The following is a 22,964-nucleotide window of genomic DNA, read 5'->3' on the forward strand; positions in this document are numbered from 1 at the left end:
TTAGCATTGCTGTCTTCATTCCCCAAACTATTTATTACTACATTTTGATAAATGTATACTGTATATTAGAATATGATACAAAAATCGTGTTCCAGAAGATTCTAGATAGTGACATTAAATACAACAATTTATTGTTAGAACTTTAAATTAAATTTTGGACATAATTTTATAATTAGGCTGAACGCCTAATTATTGGTTCAACGCTCAGCTATATGGATTGAAAGGCTGCATCCATTTAATGCAAAAGAGTACTAGTATTTTCCCCCTAAACACTGATGTGGAGACACTGCAGTTTACCTAAAATGTATTATAATACTAATAATACTATTATACATAGCTTTCCTTTACAACCTTATGACGTAATGCTTCATCTGCCAAATATGAACAAACAATGGTGCGGTAAGATACTGGTGCAAACACAAAGTTGTCTGGATACGTTTATTTTACTGTAAAATCACCTACGGTCAGTGGAATTATAGCGGGTCTCAATAGCTGTTGCAAACAGGATGGGGGTGTACTAAGTGCAAGAAAGGAAAACGGAATTATGTTGGGAACGTAGCTCAGGAAGTGGAAAACCGCTACGTCTGCAGAGCCTAAGAAGAGGAATAGCAGAAACGGAAAAAAATAACTCTCCCTCTCAACCTTTGAACCTTATTCCTTCAAGAGGAGAAAGCAGTCACAAGACCAAGTTAGTTAGTTGACTATAAAGCAAATGAACGGAGTATGATTCTGTCGTTTTAAAATGAGCAGGCGTAAACTGAATCAGTCTTCTCGCCTCTAAAATCCAAAACAAGTCTGATGAAGACATAGATTTACTGAAGACTGCAAGCCTTTCTCCCACTTGCCGAGATTGGTATGTTCGTCTTCACGATCTTTTAATGCAAAACATTTCGTTATTTTTTTAACGTACTGTAAGTAGTTTTTTTCTCTCGCAACGAGTGTTAGTGAAGGGATCTTCTTTCTTAAAGAATACGAAGCATTGAAATACCAGGGTTTGCGTTAAGTGTGTTGATAGTGTAGTGTGCAATTTTGTAGCATTACATATGGCCTGCGGACCGTGTTTTGCTCTGTAAATAGGATGATTTTACACATTTTTCCACTTTTCTGTGTTCGGATGAAACACGAAACCCGTTGTCATTTTTTTACATATATTCTGTTATTTCTGTTTATTGATTTTATAAAAAAAATGTCTCAAAATCAGCATCCAAATGTTCTCCTTGTGTTTCCACTTTCATCACTTTTTTAAGAAAAAAAAAGGCAAGATTTGCGAAACCTGATTACATTGATGCTGGCCCATGAACAGCAGCAACACCACACTTGTACTGTACTAGCAGGGAGAAGTTTAAATTCCCATTGTCCAGCAGGAGGCATCAAGAGATATGGGGAAAACGCCTATGAAAAAGTGCACAAAATCAATAGTTTATGGGTGGTGCTGACTACTTAACATTTGCTATTAAAGAGGTCTGTCTGAATATTGCATGTTCAGGGCACAAGCGGAATCTAGGACAGTTTTGGCTGTGTGGCTGTCTAGCTTCCTGTGTGTCAGGAAATGCCCAAGATAGGTCAGAAATGAACCAAGACTCAAGTAGAATACCTTTGCGATTTGTTCTTTGCCTTATTTTCATACTTGTTCAATACCATGAATTCTTTACTCTTAGCCTGCAAATTTTCTGACTTTGGGACAAGTAAAATAGGACCACACCAATGTCCTTGAATATGTCAGAGCACAACGAGACATTTTAGCTTATTTACAGTATCTCTGAAATGCAGTGCCTTGTTAACATGTGACCAGGACCTGGAAAGCCACAGCAGTATCTTTTAGCCTGTCATTTTGCAGGGCCGAACTGAGACTCTTGCGAAGAACATGCTTATTAAGAGTATGTGCTCATCAGTGTGCTGGGAAAGCCGAACAAACCTACTGTGTTATTAGCTGCTCATTGTGGTACATAACTGTTCATTTCCCTACAGTCACGTTTTCAACATGCCTGTCAGTAATGTTATTTTGCTGCTTATTACATGTAATATTCTCGCATGTTTTTGTAAGCGCTTCCCTCTTCTGGTGTATACCTAACAACTTCAAAGAAGGAGGCAAAACGGGAGAGACTTCTGCCAGTATGTCCTCCATAAAATTTAGTCCAGGGTCAGATTCCAAGGAAGTTAATGGGTAAGTTAACAACTTCAGACTGTTAAGTGCTGACTTAATAGTAACACACATTTCATTTGGCTAAATAGTAACTTTTGCTATTGAAATTCGGAGTAAGTCATTAAGAACTGTTTTTCCGTTTTCTGGAAGCTGCTATATATTTTACTGCAGTGGGAGACTTAAGTAAAAGTGCAATTGGTTCTTGGGATATGAGGTATACCAAACAGTTTAGTGTGACCATTTTGCATTTGTGTAAGATATAAGCATATATTCACCAAAAACATCACTGACTTGATATACTGTACGTTAAAGGACTTGATATCATAAGGATTCATTTAAACATCATTATAATTTTAAACACCTCTGCTTGCTAGGATTCTTAGAATATTTTATTTGATTTTCCACTTTATAAAAAAATTGCTTTATTGAGAAAAAAATTTAAAAGATTTATAAATCCAAAAATGTCCCTGTCATTTTAGAGGTGAAATACACGTATTCGTCCATATTCCAAGGCAGCAGTTTTACATATTTATATTTGTTGTTTAATATTTGATGTTCTCTACTTGTCAATATTGAATTCCATCCACCTTGTGTTTGCCTAGTCTTCAACAGTGTTGAAATTTGTTTTTTAATTTACTTTACAGCTTCTCAATGTTGCTCCTCCTATTTTATTAGCACTGTGAACATGTAAAGGTTGTGAACATGGCTAGTTTACTAACAGTATCAGAATCTAGATCACTGATATACATTAAGAAGATCTATACTCCTAATTCAGATCCAGCTTCCACCACAACACACAGATTTCTTTCAAATTTAAAAATAACTTTAGTTCCCTCAGCCAAATTAACTGTGTACAGTACATGTTTTAGTCATAATTTGTGCTGGTGTGAGCTAAAAATAACATTTCTGTGCACTGCTAAGACATCTGGAGAAGGTACTGTAATATACACTTTACAAGGAAGGATTTGAGCTGGTGCAGTTCCCGTGAAAACCTCTCTCTATTAAGGAATCAAGGCAGTCATTCCAGTCATTCCTTCTGAAATTCTGTCGTGCAGTTGTGCTTGAAGTGTTTTTTTCTCTAGTTTTAATAATGAAGGCATGGAGGAGGCATCTGTAGAAATTGATGATGGGAAGGAAGAAAGTATGGAATCAGACACAATGTTCTAGTGAGTATGTTGCCATTTCACACATGATTTTGTCTGGCTTTATTGTTTTTATGAAAGCAAATGTCATCTTAATTACTGTACTGTACATCATAATTCTGTAGGGAATATTGATGCTGTTTTATCTGGATTTCTAGTTTTCTAGCCAAACAACTTTGCTTTCACAAAACATAAATAACAAAAATTATACATCTTTGTATCACTATGTTGATAACTACAAATGGAAAAAAAAGTAATGTTGTTGAAACCAAAATACGTATTAATACGTATTTTTAGAGTATTACCCACTTAGTGCAGCAGGTTTCTAATTGAAGTGTAAGAGTCCTTTACTGAGGTTGTCAAATGTCAAACTGCAGATTGTCAAACTACAGCTTTAAATAAAGTGATCTCCTCATTTCAGGAGTTGTGGGAATGACACCACATCCAGTGAAATCACTTATTTCTCTTTAACTCACCATTATTTTTTTTAATCTCTTTAGCCAAATAAAGAAAGTTATCACTCCATTTGTGATGTCATTTGGTTTCCGGTAAGTGTCCCCTCTCAGATTTTCATTTTTCTGTTTGAAACTGTCCAAAGACCAGTTTGTTTTGTTAACTGATCCAGTTTGGAATAGCCAGTTGTGTGTTGTCCACATCTTGTCTCACAGCTGCAAACTATGTGACTGCACACAAGGGAGAATGAGGAAGTGTAAATGAAGAGAGGTGCATCCCTCAGCACCACCACATGCCTACAAATGAAGGTCATAGTGGTCTCTGTGTTGCTGTTGTTGTTGTTCATGTTCAGAGGCACTCAGCCAACTGTGGGAATCGCAGTTACAGTTGGCTAGTGACATGACTCTATCTTGTGGTATTTTCTCAAAGCAATTTCATCAACTGTAATATGATTTTCAAAGTTAATGAGTGGAGTTACTCTTGCAATTTATACTCTTAATATTTTAGTACTCAAGCTAATAATAGTCATTGTCCTGGTTATGTAATCCTCCCGTGTCAAAGCCAGACAATATGAGATGCTCTCATTATATCCTAGTATAGGACAGTAAAGTGTCTCTGTGTTGCATGTTTTAAGAGCTCTCTGTGTACTGTGTACTGGTGTTGGGTATTGTAAATCTTGATACACTAACTGTATTATTGGGGACTTTTATGGTAATTTCTCTTAGCAAAATATTAGCATTTGTCATAAAATACTAGGGCACTAGCTATGAGTGCACATTGATCTCTGTGATCCGGTTGCCATGAGTTTGAGCCTGGGTCATGTCACTAGACAAAAATAACCAGAATTCCCTAGAGGTGGCACACAGTTGATATAGCACTGTTGGAGGGGAGGGGTAAGGTTGAGAATAATTGTCCGTGGCACCCAGTAAAACCATGACCCCTGCAATTGTCCAGGCACCTGCAGGTTCATAGTGATGTCAGTGAGAGGTGCATCTCTCCTGTGATCTGCACTGAACCTCCTGTACGTCACTATAGGCCATGGAACATGACAAAAGATGAAGAGGCCTGTGCAGAGGAAACACTGCAATGGGCTTGTTCTCAAGTTGGTAGAGGGCTCTTTGTTGTGATGCAAGACAGAAAGACACAATTGTGTGGGTATATAACAAAATAGAAATGGCATGTTAGGAAGAAAACTTCCAAAGACATGCTGGCTAGGTGAATTGGTGTCTCACTAGGTGAATTGATCCTGTGTATCTATGAGTACCCTGTCATGTATTGGCTTGTGGTGCAAGGAAAGACTCTGGGTTAAAGTAAATGAGGGCAAGGGATTTGGCACTGTTAGAAAGGCCTGTGCTCCATTTTCTCCAGGATATTTGGTGTGGTGCTCATTATCGTGGATATCATCCTGGTCATCGTCGATCTTGCAACTCCAAACAAGAGCATAGCAGCAGGGGATGCCCTGGAAGCCATATCTTTAGCCATCTCCCTGTTCTTCCTGGTTGACGTTCTACTCCGAGTCTATGTGGAAGGGTGAGTCAATACTGTTAAAAAACACAGCCTCACGTCACAGAAGATGTTTTCCTAGATGGAGTTTTTTTTTCTTTCGGCTAGGTGATCACTCTTTAAACCAGTATTTTGACTGCTGAATATGTTACGGTAGGGGTGGAAAGGGGACAGGGCAGTTTGCAGCTCCATGGCCTGACACTTGATTCAAGTCCTGAGCACTTACAGTGTATGGATTTTGCATGTTCCTCCTCAAGTTCCCCTGTTTTTTGTGGGTATTTGCTAGATGATCTGTTTTCCTCCCACGTACAAAAGATATGCACCTGACTAGGAGCAGAAAAATCTTAGTGCTTCTGTGCCCTGTGCCATATTTATGGGACATGCACAGCATATGGGACTACACAGTGATTTTGTCAAAACTAAATAAGCATTAAATTATGCAAATTCACAAGCAAAAGTGACAGAATTGATAAGAACTATACATGACCTTTGATCTACGTGCCTAAGAAGATGACAGATTTGTGAGAGCTGCTAAATTAAAAAAAAAGAATGTGTCCTTCATCAACCTGTCTCTTTATGATTTTTTATTGTGTTTTCAAGGAGATCACCATTCTCTGTATTTGTTTTCCATCTTAAATCTTTTAAAACTGGGGATCTTATTTCCTAGAAACTCACTGTGTTCAAAGGTGTCTGTAAATGTGAGCTGTGCTGCTGTTTTATCTGTTTTAGCTTCCACACATACTTCAGCTCCAGGCTGAATATCATGGACGCCTGCATCGTCGTCCTCACCCTGATTGTCACCATGGTCTACACATTCTCAGACTTCACAGGCGTCAGTCTGATCCCCAGGTAGGAACATCATGACAGCTCCCTCTCCTCATCTCTGTGCAGCTGATCAATTGCACAAAAGTCACACATTATACTGTATATCCATAGTATTGTTAGAGTAAACACTGGGTTGTAAGAGGTGCAATCTTTTGTATCTTAATACGAGGCCCAGTTCTTACTATAATTATTAAGGATTTGGTGGTTCTTTTTGTAAGAGCTTGAATATGGGCTTAGTGATCTCCATCTGTTTTATTTGGGGATTAAACTCTGTTTCCTGTTCTGCAGCACTTCAGTACAGGATTGATTTTTTTAGTGCCAATTGTGAAACATTAGGAATCTAGTTGTGTTTTTTATTGTGTCTAAACCAGCTAGGTGACATTGATTGAGAAATGTGTTTTGAAATCTGAAAGACATTTGGTAGCTGCATCTACCCTGTAGACATATTTGTCCCTGGATATTGTGTCAGAGAACAGCAGATTAATAATTGTTAGGATTATGGTTAAAGTTAGTGAGAAATGTCTGAATTTCACTCAAAGCTGGGATTTAAGGAACGTAGCCTGCACTCCCTACCACCACACATACAGTACATACCAAGACACACACACACGTGCAGGAAAAAGGATATTTCTCTGTATGGCCCAGGGCAGAAAAACATATCTTGGCACAGCTGAGCAGAAAAAGAGGAATTTTACGCTAACATACTTTAGAAAAATACCCCACTAACACCACTAATCTCTTTCACTCCGGATTTTAGAATTGATGTGAAGCATATGTTATGTTGAGGGCTACAGTTAAAGGGAAAGGTAGGCAGTTATATATGCTAAAAAGTTATTATTTCTAAGATTTTTGTCACTTTTTCACTTCTGTGTTGTATTCAAGTCCCATTGCACAATATTTCTGGTTATTTTGTTGTGGGTATTTTTTATATTTTTAGTCTACGCTTATTAGGAATACTGGTACACAATTCTGATTGAGTAAGTAGTTGAGAAAATGCTCAGATCTACATGCTACGTTTTGTGAATTCTGAGCCTTTTTATAATTTGTTTTGGCTGTGCTGTTTCATGATTTTACTGTAGAGCTCATCAATTTTTTTTTAGTTCTGGATTTAAAACTGTGTGAAGTGTGAAACTTTCCAAAGAAAAACTACAGGCATGTTACTTTAATCCTCTAAATTTATGTGTGATACTAATGAAAATACAGTTTTATCTTCAAGGGGACCATAACCACTAGATGGCACTGTGTAATAGGGGTGCCAATCACATACCTTTACAAGTGGGTGTTCTGCCTCAAGGTGGCCAGAACTCCATGATGTCTATTTGAAAATAACACACGAGTTATTTCCCTCTGATGCAGTAGAATCTCTTTATAATGTTCCCATCTGTTTTTTCAAATATTTTTATTTATTTTGATAAATAACATAATTGTTGACCAGATGACAAGTAAACCAGTCGACCAGTTTCACTTTACATCAGCTTAGAATTTGAACTGTGGTTTTGGAACTATTTAGTCATCTCTTGAGTGTTTTATTTTTTATCTTTGGAGACAGCTGAAATGGGAGTTTGGCAAAGTAAATAGGAGTTTGCTGACAACATTATGCAAATAGAGTCCTCTAATTTGCATAATGGAGGAGCTGGATCTGGAGTGAAAATACTGGTTTGGTCCACTAGAGGGCATTTTCCACATTTGCATGAGCAGTCAACTCCCCCGACAGCAATCTGATTCCTCTAAAAAAAAAGCTTTATCATCCAACAAGGGTTGTCTATTAAGGTTTTAGGATAAAGTCTCAGGTTGAGACAGTGAACTTAGTGGAAAAAGTTTGTGTTTCATGGGGAGACTGCACTGAAAGTGAAATGTAGAGTCTTGTGGAAGATAACTAAAAAAACACCTGCTGGTGCTGAGGATGGTGATTTTACTTGTTGGATCCTGGTCAAACAGGATCAGCTAGTAAAATTGGTTTCTGACTTAAGTGGAACCAGGAATTTATGTTGAGAAGGTTAAGAACATCAGGACTGGTCTGGCCTTAGCCCTAGTTTCACAATTCCACACAGTTGTATAGTCCAGGTTACATCAAATACGGTACATGTGCGGTATATCAGGGGCTTTATGTATGTAGGTCCTCCAAAACCACACTACAGGTTAGGAGGACCTGCTGCAATTGGATAGGAAATTTAATTGATAAAGGGCAATTCTGCTTATTAACTCACAGTTAAATTAAATCTACTGTTAGTACTGGGTCATCACTTGGAGAAGCAGTCTATCGTCTGACTTACAAGGTGCGTGCAGCTTAATAATGATCCAGTAAGGGTGCTGACCCTCCTGCCAGGAGATTGCAGTGTGTTGAAAGTTGAATAACTCAATGGGAGGGCAGGTTGGGGAGAGGTAAAATGAGAAATGTGTGTTTTTAAGTGGAAATGCACATAACCCCATACTGAGTTTACAGCATATATCCATTTCCTGGTGTTAATTTGACCAACCCTTTTCCTTTGCGTTTCTGTAGAGTGGTGTCCTTCTTGAGAGCCCTGAGAATCATTATCCTGGTGCGGATCTTTAGACTTGCCTCACAGAAGAAGCACCTGGAGAAGGCCACGAGGAGAATGGTGAGGTTGCTATGTCTACCACTGCACTGCACTGAATAACAAAAAAAAGAGAACAGACAAATGTGAGCCGTTTTTCCAGATTTGACCATGCTATTACTGTATGCGCTGCTTATTGATTTACAGATATGCGTCCAATTGCTCTAGGATACTCTAAGCATTTACCTCATTTACCTAAGTTGGCAGCTTGTTCCATATTCCTCTCATTCACAGTAATTAGTGTAAAGGCGTGTTATCTGTTCTCCGTTCTGAATTTAGAGGCACTTTAGATGTGTCCCTAGAACCTTGTCTCTGTGTTTACAGTTAAAGTCTGCATTGCCATTTCGAATCTCATTTTAACAATCCTTTCTCGTTATTGCACCCACATTAGTGTATGTCGATCCTCCAACATACACAAAATATTAAGATTCATTATGAACAGGCAAACTGTCATAGATGTGGCAGTGGGAGCCTCATTATTGCAATAGGAAGAAGTTAATGTTGAACTTTGTGCTGATTTCCCAGGTTTCTGAAAACAAGAGACGCTACCAGAAGGATGGATTTGATCTTGATCTGACTTATGTGACTGGTTTGTATGCTGTGTTGGAACTGCTGTATTTCAGATTTAATGCATTTTAAAGAATAAATGACTGGGTTCCAGAAAATAGTGTCGTACCTCACCAAATATTACTATTGTTTAAGTGGCAGGTTAGTCATTTTACTGTTCATCATTTGTATAACCAGTAGTATTTAAACTTATAGTTCCATTGCATCCAGGTTTGGAGAAATGTCCTTCTCTAGGAGTTGCAGGTGACTATGGAAAAACAGCAGCTTTGAGAACACAGACCTGTAAGACTCAGGCATGTCTAAAAACAAATGAACAAATTAAGTCAAGTTTTTTTCCATGCTGAAAAGAGAAGAATAGAAACACAACGTTTCAGCTGTGGAGCCTTCTTCAGGTGTAAGAAAGAGAGGAAAGTCCAGTGTTTAGAGATGTTGTCTAATGTTGTGAGAAAGAGAGGAAAGTCCATGTTTAAAAACATGTGAAGTGTGAAGCTGGAAAGAAAGACTGCAGTCACATTACTTCCTCTAAAGCTGTCTGTGATGCTGTCTGGTAATGAAACATGCTATTTGTTCTTTAAGGGAACCTTAGCAAATCTTTGATATGTAGAACCTCTGCTGCTGCATCTGTGTAAACAGCACCTGGTTATAAAAGGCAGGTTTAATATTAGTCTGATCTAATGGTTAAAATGTAAGATTAAGAGACACCTGTTCTCTCTTACATGCCAACCTACTGTATCATGTTGCTGAGAAGAACTGTGACACTCCCATACCAATGTAATTTACTGATCAGTGCGTAATTATATTTTTTGTCAGATTGTAACCTTGCTGTAAATCTTTAACAGTAAATTTACTTTGATATTTTTCCCCAGTTGAAAAAATCCAACGTTGTGTTATGTTTTGAGTTTTTGTCATAGTGTTACCAGAAGTGAGACTGGATATCAGAGTCTGGGGCAGAGAGTTCCTGTAACAGGACTCAGCTAGTTTGTAATCTCTCTGTTTTCACAGATCGCATCATTGCCATGTCATTTCCATCATCTGGGAAGCAGTCTTTTTACAGGAATCCCATTGGGGTAGGCTGTCCTTTACAAAAGATATCTTATCATGGTCCTACAGCCATTCCAAGATATGGCAGTGATGCTTGTACATAATTCAGTTCAAATTCAAAAGGAAATATTCAAGTTTTGGGGAAATGTTTAATGTTTGAAGACATGCATATTTTCTTTGCACAGGTAATACTTTTAGACGGACCCCATGTTTAACTCATTTCTTGTTTAAAAATGAAGTAAATGTGTGTGTGTTATTGATCACATAAGGTTAGATTTATTTACTGTTAGGACTCAGTAAGGACTAGGTGAAGGTTAGATACTGTATCTTTTAATATGTAAATCCATAGAATCTTAAAAGGATGTGCTTTATTTTTTGTATCACTGTGTTTTAACTCTGTCGGTATAAACACATAAGCACCCCATGATTATAAACTTAAAAGCACCCCAATTTATTTCATATTTGAGTTGTGTGCTCATTATTTTGATCACATTGCCAATCTGTCTTGAAAGATTAGTTCGCTCTTCGTGTTATGGAATATCTATGATTGCTCTGGAGATTATACTGGAAAATGTATACTGAATATGTATGTCTACCACTGCATATGAAGGTGGAATTAATTTCTTGAAAATGTGTGCACATTTCCACAACCTCATTTCTATCATTGTATCATTTCTTATGTATTCTTTAGGAAGTTGCACGATTCCTTGACACGAAACACACGGATCACTACAAAGTCTATAACCTCTGCAGTAAGTGACCATTTATATCTTTGAGTTCTAACAAAATATTCCTGAAATGAGTGATGGTGGTCAACAGTGCTGCTATGTTTGCTTTGCACAAACAACACGCTGTTAGGAAACGGTGAAATACATATTGTAACAACTTCATTTTGACCACCCTGCTTCATTCATCCATGTGAACCTCATGGGATATTTAGGACCAGGTAGATTGTGCTACTGTATATGTGAGATTCACTGCCCCTGAGTTCAGCTGCATTTGATGGAGATTCATGCAGGTGGCACTTAGAATAAAAGGTCACTGGCACATGACAGATCACAACAGGAGTCAGATCTGAACCTTGTACCAAGGAAGCACTGATGAACTACAAGATAAGAAATGGAAATGCACCAGTCGTTGATGACATTTGGCAAATTGTTTCTCCATTGATAATTCACTTGTGACTAACGATGACTTGAATCACATTTGAGCCAGTGATATCTAGATACTGTATGCTGTATGGCCTCATTTTCTCTCCAAGTATGGCCTTTACCAGCAGCCCTCTCTCCTTCAGTTTTAGTGCATATTCTATGCCAATAGAACTGTGAGAGGAGGAATAATTGGAACAGTTTTAAAAATTATTTGTTGGGAATTCCCAGCCGTACTAGGAGGGAGAAATACCTCAGCTGCATTCAAATAAGTGTAGTTAGGTTGACTTGACAGGCAGAAATGGACAGACATTAGCTCAAGATACTGTACAAACCACTTCAGTACTGTGAGAGATGGGCTTTCCAACCTGATAATTCTTATAGATTATAAGAAAGTGGCAAGCCAATGTGGATTTGACATTTTAACTTCTGTAACTGGAATGCTAATGTAATGTAATTGATTCATTTTACGAACAGCCGAGAAAGGCTACGATCCCAAATACTTCCACTACAGAGTGGAGCGCATCTTCATTGATGACCACAACGTGCCTTCACTAGAGTAAGTACAATGTACTTGGTTTGGAAAGCTACTGTATGTGTTGTCCTGATATAAACATGCCTTCTCAGCATGGGGTATGTGTAGCCTTTACCAAAATACAGAGTATTACCACATAAGGCGTAGCATGAGTCTTTGGTGAAGTAATCCATCCATTTTCAAACTGCTTCTTCCAATTTGGTGTTGCAAAAGAGTTGAAGCCTGTCCTGGCAAGCAGTGAATAGCAGGAATACAACCTGGATGGGACGCCAGTCCATCACAGGGCACACACAGACACAAACACTGACGCACACACTCACACCGGGACCAGTGTTCCCAGGAGCCAATTAACTTACCAGTTTTTGTACTATGTGAGGAAATGGGAGCACCTGGAGGAAAACCACACAAACACGGAGGAAATGTGCCAACACCACACAGATAGCAGCCCAGGTCTGGGATTGAACCCAGGGCCTAAGTACTGTGAGTCAGCAAAACTAACTACAGCGCCACCATGCCATCCTTTGGTGAAGAAATGTTCACCAAAATATACAGCAGAGTAGCGGCTATAGTTGTTTTTACTGTTTTGTTCTTGGTTCTTTTATCTTCATCTTTTAAATTTAAAATAATAATTACAAGAAATTTAACATTTTAAGATAATACAGATTCTGAGTGAAACTTCCTAGAAGGCTGTTCATTGTGGTGAAAGTTTGACATATTAGCTCTGTTGCTTGAGTAAGCCTTTCTTCAGATGTTACTTCCAACTAAAATTGTTAATGTGTCAATTTACCCTTTTTACAGAGGTTGAATAAGATTGTCCAGCCCTCACATTTTTATTTGTTTTCTTCAATTATTTTTAGTACTAAAGGAATATATTAAATAAATGTGGTATTCCCAAAAACACTTCAACTCCTTTAGTGATTAACAGACAGGGATTGTTTGATAGGGATGTACAGCAGGAAAAGAAAGAGAGGATAGACTAAGGAAACTGTTCCTGTAAATGTAAAAAACTGTTGTTGTAATACAGAAAGGTTGCCATTTCTATAAGAGGTACCTAGATTGTAGAAATTAAAGTTTTATTTTACTCATTTTAGATGAATGCTGTTTATCATGTTGAGAAGGTATGGTAGCCTGCCCCTACCTTTTGAATAAATTTGTACAAACAAGGTCATATTGGTTATACTCTGCCTTTATTTAGGGCACTGAGGCATTACTGCTTTGGAAACAAATTAAACCAAAACAGGAACAAGAAAATTAAAATTTACTAAATTGTCTTTGCTTCTGTCACAGAATGTATCTAAAGGACATATCTTTTTAACAGCTTTTATTGTGTTTTGTAGATAATTGTCTTTCACACTGAAAAAATCAGAACTGTTAATTGTATTAATTGGGAAAATTGAGCTTTGATTTCAGAAAGTAACAGTCTAATTAAAGCCGCAGTACTACAGCAGTGACACTATACTTGAGAAATAGCAGCTAGCACAGGGGCAGTGACAGTCTTAAGATCCTTTATGCCAATGAAGAAGTACACTACTTGCAACAGCCTTACTATGCACTGTTCAGATCTTCTACTCAGTATGTTTCCTTCTTCTTAAAGAAATTCAATTCTGTTCAATCTCTCCCTGAAATTTTAACCATTTTGTGTTAAGTGACAGACAATTCTGAAATTGTATTATGTGTTACAAAAAGTAGACTTTTCAGATGAATCGATGTAGAGAGAAAAAAGTTATGTTAATGGCAAGGAAAACCTGTCAATAAGTTAGAATTGAATAAATGAGTAAATTGTTGGTGAAATACATTATAATTCAGATTTCCATAGCTTCAGTACAGCAGTGTACGTGGTTTGATGGGATGCTGGCTGGAAATGTTTCATGTGATGTTCTTTCCTTGTGACACACAGAGACATCCTAAAATACACAGCCAGCGTTCGAGAGTGGATGGCCGCTGACCCTCAGAACATCATCGCAATTCACTGCAAGGGTGGGAAAGGTGAGGATTTTGACACATGGATGTGCCACTTAGTCTCTTTATTAAATCCTTGGATGGATTGGACAGCTTACTGAAAAGGATAATTGTAAGGGTACTGTATATGATGGTGTATACCGTTTAAGAAACAGTATGATAACATTCCTTAAAATTATGTACCACGTTTGGACACTCCACTCAAAGCCCTTTACAGGTAATGGGGACTCTCCTCCACCACCACCAAGGTGCAGCACCCACCTGGATGATGCAACGGCAGCCAAAGTGTGCCAGTACGTTCACCCCACATCAGCTGTCAGTGCGGAGGAGAACAGAGTAATGGAGCCAATTTATAGATGGGGACTATTAGGAGGCCATGATTGATAGAAGGAAATTTGGCCTGGATACTGAGGTTAACACCCCTACTTTTTTCGAGAAACGACCTGTAATGACAACAGAGATTCAGGTCTTCGGTTTTACATCTCGACCGAAGGATACCGCTTATTTTGTCACCACACTATACTGGGGCATTAGAACTCACACATACTGCAGGGTGTGCACTCTTTACTGGTCCCACTAACACCACTTCCAGCAGCAACCTTAGTTTTCCCCAGGAGGTCTCCCATCCAGGTACTGGCCAGGCTCAGACCAGTTGTGAGTTGCAGGGTGATAGACTGTAGCTCCTAGCAACTCGCTCGAATAATTCTAATAATTTCAGGTTTGTCAATATTGAGTACTGTGTCTTGATAACACGGGCAATTTTAAAACACATTTAACTAAGTGACATGAATAATCAGCAAAAGGTGCCAGGATTAATTTTATGTGCTTTTACATTTTCTGTGCCTCGTTTTGTGCTTCAGAGGTTGTTGAAATTTTCTTTGCCACCTACTGGTGAGATGTTGTAATGCAGGCCTGGGATGTACAAGTGGATTGTAGCTCTATCTGCTGCACTGATAAACGAGCATTACACTACATAAGTCATAAACCCAATTTGAAATAAATCGAGGGTAAACAGATGTTAATATGATGGGAATTATTAGAGATGTAATTTTACCGTACATAAGCATTGGTCACAACTCTAAACCAGACTTTTCTTACACAGCTTTTCAGCTAAAATGTACACAGGGTCTTAGTTAGACATTAGAGCTAACAAAAAGAAGCATATCCTGCCAAGTTTGAAATCAGACAGATGATGAAAGTAAAAAGCGTGGAATCAGAAAGAGAAAAAAAAGTATTCAGTATTCTTAACATCAAAGAGCCATGAGAAAAGGCAGATGAATTACCTTCATCAATGCATTTACAACTCCAAGTCTAAATCAGAACTCCAGTGGTTATTTCAGTATCAACCATGTGAAAATTCAACATCTGCATCCCAAAGATAATTGCAATAGAATATTACTTAACTCAATACTTTAGAAATATCAGTTAAGTTCAAACATTAGTATTAAGATCCAGGAAATAAAATGTATATGCTGTAATCCCAGTGTTCTGGCTAACTTCCATTCTGGGCTTGTTCAGTCCTGCCTTCCAAAAATTCCCTCTAAATTCAACAGGTGCAGACATGTGCTTGATCTGTGTAGTGGGGCTGCTGGTGTAGTATGGCTCTCATGTGTCTCTCAAGTGGGTGCTACACTGTGGTGGTTGAAATTCATCCCCTCCTATGTATAAAGTGCTTTGGGATCCATTTGGAGTGCAAGAAATAATTACAAATGTTGATGTAATACTGTATGAATTAACAGTAATGGACAAGGTGTTCGTTGAACTGCATCCATGAGAAAATCTATCAGATTCTAGCAAGAATGCCATTACGGAATGGAATCAATCCAAAATAAACTACATAAATATCAAACCACATATACATGGATATCCCATGCATTAGAAAATGTACCATTCAATCTCATTTAAAGACTCAAGAATAACTAAGGAATTATATAAATTATAGATTAAACTAAGAATATTGTTTGAATATGTAAATATATCTCCAGAGACCAGAGGTAATGATACAGTAGTCCAGAAAAACCTAACATTTTATTTTTTCTAAAATCACTTGCAAGCCATCTTCATCATGTGGATATAGAATTCTGCTGAAGTACAAAAAATGTTACATTAGCAATGATATTTAATATTTGCTCATAATATTCTCTGTTTAACCCATGTTTTTAACAAGGAATGGAACCATCGTTGTTAAAAAGTCTACCCTTGTCATCTTCGGGTGTAAAAATGTCTGTATTTCCTTCTTTGTAGGCTTTTTGTCTGGGGGCAGGCAGTTCAGAGTGTGCCTTGTGTGTTTTTATAGGTCGTACTGGGACAATGGTGTGTACATGGCTCATTGACAGCGACCAGTTTGAGAGTGCAAAGGTATCCTGACCAGCAAGGCAATACTGTCAGAGAATCCCTTTAGAGAATTCAACCACAACTTACAGTAGCCCTGTTTACATTCATATAACATGTTTAACTCATTAGGGCCTCAAAGTGCCACTGTAGATAGTCAGACAGCAAAGCAAGTTAACAATGGATTAACACTGGAACGAAAGGTATATAATATCATGCTGTACAAATAAAACTTTTACAATAATGTATATTTAGAAAAAATGATCATTGAAAAGTATGCCTTAAATTCTTTTTTTAATCTGAAACATTAAATGCAAAAAGCAAAATAAATACTTAAAGTAATTGAATTCCAAATATAAATTGTCTTAGAGACGTGCTTTTATCTTTGATTTCAAATTATCAAGAGGTTCTGCCCAATCAGCAAAAGAGAGGAGCTACCTACGTTAGCTCAAGATGTTTAGTTCATTTGCACGAGAAATTTGTGCTCACTACAACAGAGGATGTGTAGTACAGATTCAGTAATAATCCTTTTTAACTGCTGGATAGTTTTGTGTTTTACCCCTTTTAAAACAACCATGCCATGGTACTACATGATATTTAATTAGATCTTTATTAAAAACTTTACCTTGTTTGCATTTTTTAAGGAAAGTTTGGATTATTTTGGGGAGAGAAGAACGGACACAAGCATGAGCTCAAAGTTCCAAGGAGTAGAGACGCCTTCACAGGTACAAATAAAGCATTGTTGAAAGCTAAATTCACTATCATGCTTTAAGGCTTTTGATGTTTTGTTTTCTTTTAACAATACAGATAGCTAGTTGTCAGATTTCTCTTTGAAAATTGGAAAATGTATAAATAAAAGTAATAATAATTCCTTGCATTTGTGTACTGCTTTTAATCCTGAAGCATCTTCCAGTGCTTTACATATACAGTAGGAGGGAACTCATTTCATCCACCGCTGAGGTGCAACACCCATCTGGGTGACGTGCTAGCAGATCACGTGCAGAAGATATTGCTTCACCAATGGGATAAGAGGGCATTTTAGGTAGGCCACAGCACAGAAGTCCAGGGTAGAATCTAACCAGGACAGAAATGTTAATGCCCCTACTCCTGGGAACATTCAAATGGGATCTTTAATGGGCATAGAGTCCTTGATTTAACAGCTCAACCAAAAGGATGATACTTCCTACAGCACATTTTGCTTGCTGTCCCGTTATAATGGGACATTGGTTTGGAAATTCTGGAGTGCCACCTGCTGGTCTACCAGCACCTTATAACTGAAGGCTGTATATTTAGAAAAATGGTTATTGAAATGTATGCCTTAAATTCTTTTTTAATCTGTAATTGAAACATCAAATGTAAAAAGCAAAATAAATACTTAAGATGTTCCCCATCCCAGTACTGGCCAGGCCCAGCCTTGCTTAAATGCTCTGTATATGGATAGATCTGGAAGCCCTTTAAGTCCTGGGGGTCCAATTAGATTGGGGTTGATTTTCAGTACCTGAGAAGGTCATTTTTCCTCATCTTAAACTGTGGCTGCCTTTTGGGTATTTGAATGGGATACCAAGGTGACAATTGCTGAGGTCTAGTTTATAAGATAGTGAGTCCATTATTTTTTGAGGGAGAGTCTTGTTTCTGTGCTTTACAGAGCAGGTACGTGGGGTATTATGAGATCATGAAAAACAAGTACAACAGGCAGCTACCTCCTGAGAAGAGCTTGAAAATTCGAAGCATTCGAATCCATTCCATACTGGGTAAGAGTGCTAAGACTGTCTGTTTCTCTTAAGTGCAGGCACTGCTGATGTGCATCCAAGTCTGTGAAGTGGAAATTGTGTACTCTTTGTAATTTCTTTCCATAAAAGCTTTAGACGTTGAATCCTGAATATGATTTTATGTGATTTTATAAATGCGTCTGTGCTGGATCTGCATGTTATCAGAACTCTTCACAGGACTGAAATGAGAATTGGGAATTGGCAGCTCCTTCGTTTAATCCAGCAAAGGATTATGTTGCTGAGTTAAATATTGATCACATACAGTAGTTCTTTAAATAATTTTCAGAAAATTATTTAAAAAAGACAAAATAGAAGCAATGGGATTCATTTTTTCAATAACCTCTCAAGATCTGCAATGATGTATTTAGCTGTCAGTTTAGTCTTCCAAAGATAAAATACAATCAGATCCTTCAGAGGCTAGTGAAAAAGCTCTAGGGACAAGTAAAGATTTAATCAGAACGAACAGGGAAGCACGACCCAGAGGGCACAAGTGGAACTTTATGTGGAAGTACTTTAAAAACCCGAGAACAAGAGGCACTTCTTTATCCAAAGGGTTGATTGAAGATGAAACAAGCTACCCAGTCCTGTTGTTGGAACCAATACCCTACCTTCTCTCAACAAAATGGATGAGATCCTGGGACTAATTAAATTCAAAATACAAAACAGGCTAGATGTGCCAATGGCCTCTTCTCACTTGTAGCGTTTATGGTCTTATTTTCAAAAGAAACGCATGGGGGAGTCATCAGCCATTTTATATCAGGTAAATAATGATGAAAAAGAAGATATATCCCAAAACCATTTGTAAATACAATCTCTGTATTAACCAGTAACACACTAAAAGGCAAGAATCTAATTAGTAATAAATATCGGTTCTAAAACGTTTTACAAAATAAATTATGCTTTGGCTAATTTCTGTTCATTTACCCACTAAATAAAATGAGTCCTGCTGAGCAGTTCCTTGTCTTCGCAGGTGTGGGAAAAGGCAATGGTAGTGACCTGAAGGTGAAGATTATTGTGAAGAAGGAGACGGCCTTCCAGTGTGTTTGTGCAACTCAGGAAAACTGTACGGTAGGCCATGCTCGTCTCGAGAGTTCATGTTGCACTCTCTGAGCTCTGCATCCAAAGTGAAGCTACAGTAGTGAACCTGCATTGTACTACTGCCATCTCATATTCAGAGAGTAGTTTTAGGAAAAGTGATTGAAATCCAGATACTCGTGATAGCTATGGTACACTCTTTCCTACCTAACCATATTCCTGGCTGTTCATAGATCTTGCTGTCCAGTAAAATCATTAATGAACATTAATTCAATTTACATATTTAAATTTTAGAACATCCTGAGATGAATTTGTGAATTTGCCAATGGAATGCCAAGTAAGATATGTTTGTTTCTGTGGTTAAAATGGGTCATTTGTCATTGCCAAGACACCAAATTGTATTTCTAGATTTAGGACTACCAGGTAACATGCTGGTTTAGCTGTGCATTGTTAAATGGGATATAGTATGGTCATTTTACATCGAGTTGTGTTTTGCAGCTGTTTCCTGACGCTGGCAGCAATGCTGTTGTTATCAGTTTATCGGAGGGTCCTGTTGTGAGCGGAGATGTGAAGGTCATGTTCGAGTCCAGTGCTGTAAGTATCACAAGTTTAAAGTAGTGTAGTGTATTACTGTGATGTGAAAGACATCTACATCAGTAATGACAAAGAAAAGCAAATAATACAGAGTACTTAACAAAGGAAGTGTGACGTTTTTGTGGTGTATATTCAATTCAGTACCTCAAGGATATTTGTAAGGTATGTGCCGGAATGTGGAACTTTCAACTGTGCCTTGTTTAACTAATAAAATATAAAATTATAATAAAGCAATTAAAACATCTCAGGTAAAGCACTGACAACACTTTAGATGTCTGTAGACATCTATAAACTGCCTCAAGACAGAAATAAAACATTTTCCTTTTACCAGTTCCTAGTATACCTTTTTTCTACCCCAGGGTCTTCCTAAAGGCTATGAAGACTGTCCCTTCTATTTCTGGTTTAACACTTCTTTTATTGAAAAGAACAGGTAGGTCATTTCTCATAATGAAAATACATATCATTCTTTGCATACCAAGAAACAAAATATAATTACGATCTCTTAATCCAGTGATTTAAACTAGGGATTTTTAAAGCTGGAAAATTGCTGATTATTTATTTTTTCTGATGACTTCAATACTTTTTGTCATCATTTAGAATATCAGTGAAAATGGGACACCTAACCACAAATTCTGAATAAGCAGTCAGTGTTAAATGATAGTTCAGGTGGGTAGCTACGTCAGCATACATAGGAATGTTCCTGCAAAGGAACAAGTAATAGGTTTATTCCATGCTGAAAAGAGAAGAAAGGAAACACAACGTTTCGGCCTTTGCAGTGTTAAATGATGATCACCGTCAATGAGAACACAGAATCACAGATCAGCACAAATACTACAATATTATTCTTCTTTAAGCTGTTCCAACAAGGTTAGAACCTGGTGGAGTCGAAGTTCATATTCTACAGCATTAATCTTGAAAGACGTTTTTTAATTGCTTATATTCAAAGTCTCATCTCTTCCTGTAGGCTCTACCTCTCTCGAGAGGAGCTTGACAACCCGCACAAGCCAAAGACTTGGAGCATCTACAAAGAGGACTTTGCAGTGGAGCTGGCCTTCAGTGAGGTCTAACTACGAGCTCTGTTGCTAAGAGGACCATGAACGAAGGAGATCTGAACTCTCCTTTTTGCGAGTTGCACTTCCCTGTACTGAGCCCTCTGATATTTTGATAGACCACAAGAACATTTTGGTTACAGCATACACTGTCTCTTCTAGAGCAGAGTGGTGTACAATTTGGACCAAATTGCTTTACTGTTCACACCTTTAGCTCAGAATTCTCAGTACAGCAGGAATGTGATGTATATAATAGCCTCATGAAAGGTTTGTTAACATAATTCTCTTTTTTTATGAACAGTGTTTATGCGCCATATTCTTTCAAGTCAGAATGCACATTTAAATTAAAAAGACTTGAAATAAACCACCAAAGAATTCACATACAATTTATGTCTGTACATCTGAATAATACTTTTCACTATTTGACCACTTTATTGGGGGAGTACAGTATACCTAAATCAGGTATTACATACTGGACAGAGATAGGCAGAGGATCACATTGACAAAACATATAACTGAACTTGCAGTTCGTCTGAGATTTATATAGCACCAGATATCATATTGCAGTTATATGTTCTTCCTAGCCAGACATACTGTGGTTGGAGCCAAGCCCAACAATGGTGCTTTCCAAGTGCTGCATTAAAGTGTTGAAAACTGATGATAAGTCTCTTCTATCTGTTCATACATGGTCATGAGGCCAATACAATTCCAAGTCCAACCTGTCACTATTCTAATAATAAATAATCCATGTACATAAACCAATATTATGGAAGCACAGATACTGTTCTGTGATTCGAATAATTGGTGCTTTCCAGTTCTTATTACTTGATCATTAATAAATTACTTTCCCTTTTAGAAAAAAAATATAACTCCATAGAGAAAAGCACATGTGTAAAAACAGAAAATCTCACATGCAGAAAAGTACAGAGAAAATATCGACAATGTCTTTGAAACATCTTTTTGTAGTTATTAAGTATTATTGCTCCATGCAGCATTGGGAAACTAAACTTAATTGTTTCTTTTTTTGCTTTCCTTCCATTCATGTTAGGTGTATCTTCTCCCAAGAGTAGTTATTTTTCACTTTAGATTGAAGTGGTGTCACTGTCACTGCACATGTTTGAGTGATTTGGCTTTGGAACAACAAAGACAGGGGAAACGTGGGGGCTATTTATAAGTAAGCACTGTCTGCAAAATTGCTAACGTCTTGCTAACGACTTAAGTTGAACGTCTAACTGAAAGGATTGAACAGAGATATTGTAGAGTAGTAACTTCTTCAGGAAACTCCCAACTTAAAAATGCCCTGGGCTCCAACCTGGGTTAGATTTTGGCAGTTTGAATTGAGTCCAGGGCAGAGAAGCTTGGAGAATTACTTATCTCCATTACCTCTATATATCTCTGTGCTTATGGCAGGCAGCATTTGCTGCAGAAATCCCTGATAGAGAGGAAAATATTGTTTACAAAGCTTCTTTTAATAAAGAAATGCACCTAACTGCACAGCTACGTCTCAGTAAAGCCTATTATTGCACTGGTATGAAATATTGCACTGGTATGAAATATCAATCTATGAATTGGCTACATTACTCTGCTCTCCTCCCCACTGATAGCTGATGTGTGGTGAGCGTTCTGGCGCACTATGGCTGCCGTCGCATCATCCAGGTGGATGCTGCACATTGGTGGTGGTGGAGGGGAGTCCCCATTACCTGTAAAGCGCTTTGAGTGGAGTGTCCAGAAAAGCGCTATATAAGTGTAAGCAATTATTATTATTATTATAAATATAATGAAGTGGTAAATTGAGGGAGTGTTGATTTGATTGTCTGGTATGAAATTGTTTCCATAATAACATAGGACAGTTTTGAATACATAATGTGAAAGCATTCACCCACAGACAACCTCATGTTCTATCATAAACTCGGGTTTAAAGGAAAATTGATTAGTTGTTTTGCTGCAAAGTCCTATATGTGCTGGTTCAGCAGATGACTGAAGAAAATTTGAAAAGCATCATTTTCCCATATACTGTACAGAATACTTTTCAAATGCTTCAGATTTTTTATATTTCTGTGTTCCTGTCAAAGCTGGCCTTCACAGCTGTAATCATAATTCCTGAATATATTTAAATAATTAAATATATATGCAAAATGTCTTTTTTAAAAATATCAGTATAAAACTGGAGTTTTTTCCTAAAATTTGACTCTCAAAATTGGAGGCCACACAGTGGTTAGTGTAATTACTGTTTCAAGCTGGGAGTGCTTTGTAATACATAAAAATAGCCTATGGCAGTTCCTAAAATTCTTAAT

At 37.6% G+C, this 22,964-nt stretch overlaps 1 protein-coding gene across 1 annotated transcript; it reads left to right on the forward strand.

Moving 5' to 3' along the window:
• Nucleotides 1–387: 387 nt before the first annotated feature.
• Nucleotides 388–22,209, forward strand: tpte (transmembrane phosphatase with tensin homology). Its single transcript, XM_088639527.1, has 19 exons — nt 388–853; nt 2,045–2,164; nt 3,226–3,309; nt 3,786–3,833; nt 5,107–5,268; nt 5,971–6,090; nt 8,567–8,666; nt 9,168–9,231; nt 10,212–10,276; nt 10,942–11,002; nt 11,876–11,957; nt 13,831–13,919; nt 16,189–16,250; nt 16,868–16,948; nt 17,869–17,974; nt 18,963–19,060; nt 19,526–19,621; nt 19,981–20,051; nt 20,586–22,209. Exons 2-19 carry the CDS (start codon nt 2,115–2,117, stop codon nt 20,686–20,688), a joined length of 1,542 nt encoding a protein of 513 aa, XP_088495653.1. The 5' UTR covers nt 388–853; nt 2,045–2,114; the 3' UTR covers nt 20,689–22,209.
• The last annotated feature ends 755 nt before the right edge of the window (nt 22,210–22,964 follow it).

The sequence above is a fragment of the Lepisosteus platostomus genome, chromosome 7, assembly GCF_059453375.1.
Source record: "Lepisosteus platostomus isolate fLepPlt1 chromosome 7, fLepPlt1.hap1, whole genome shotgun sequence".
Classification (NCBI taxonomy): domain Eukaryota; kingdom Metazoa; phylum Chordata; class Actinopteri; order Semionotiformes; family Lepisosteidae; genus Lepisosteus; species Lepisosteus platostomus.

Bases quoted from the DNA above. Each gene is read 5' to 3' on its own strand.
- tpte (XM_088639527.1), top strand. From the start codon at position 2,115: ATGTCCTCCATAAAATTTAGTCCAGGGTCAGATTCCAAGGAAGTTAAT. The intron at 10,277-10,941 runs GTAGGCTGTCCT...TGTATTCTTTAG, and splicing joins TTTACAGGAATCCCATTGGG to GAAGTTGCACGATTCCTTGA. The intron at 16,949-17,868 runs GTACAAATAAAG...TGTGCTTTACAG, and splicing joins GAGTAGAGACGCCTTCACAG to AGCAGGTACGTGGGGTATTA.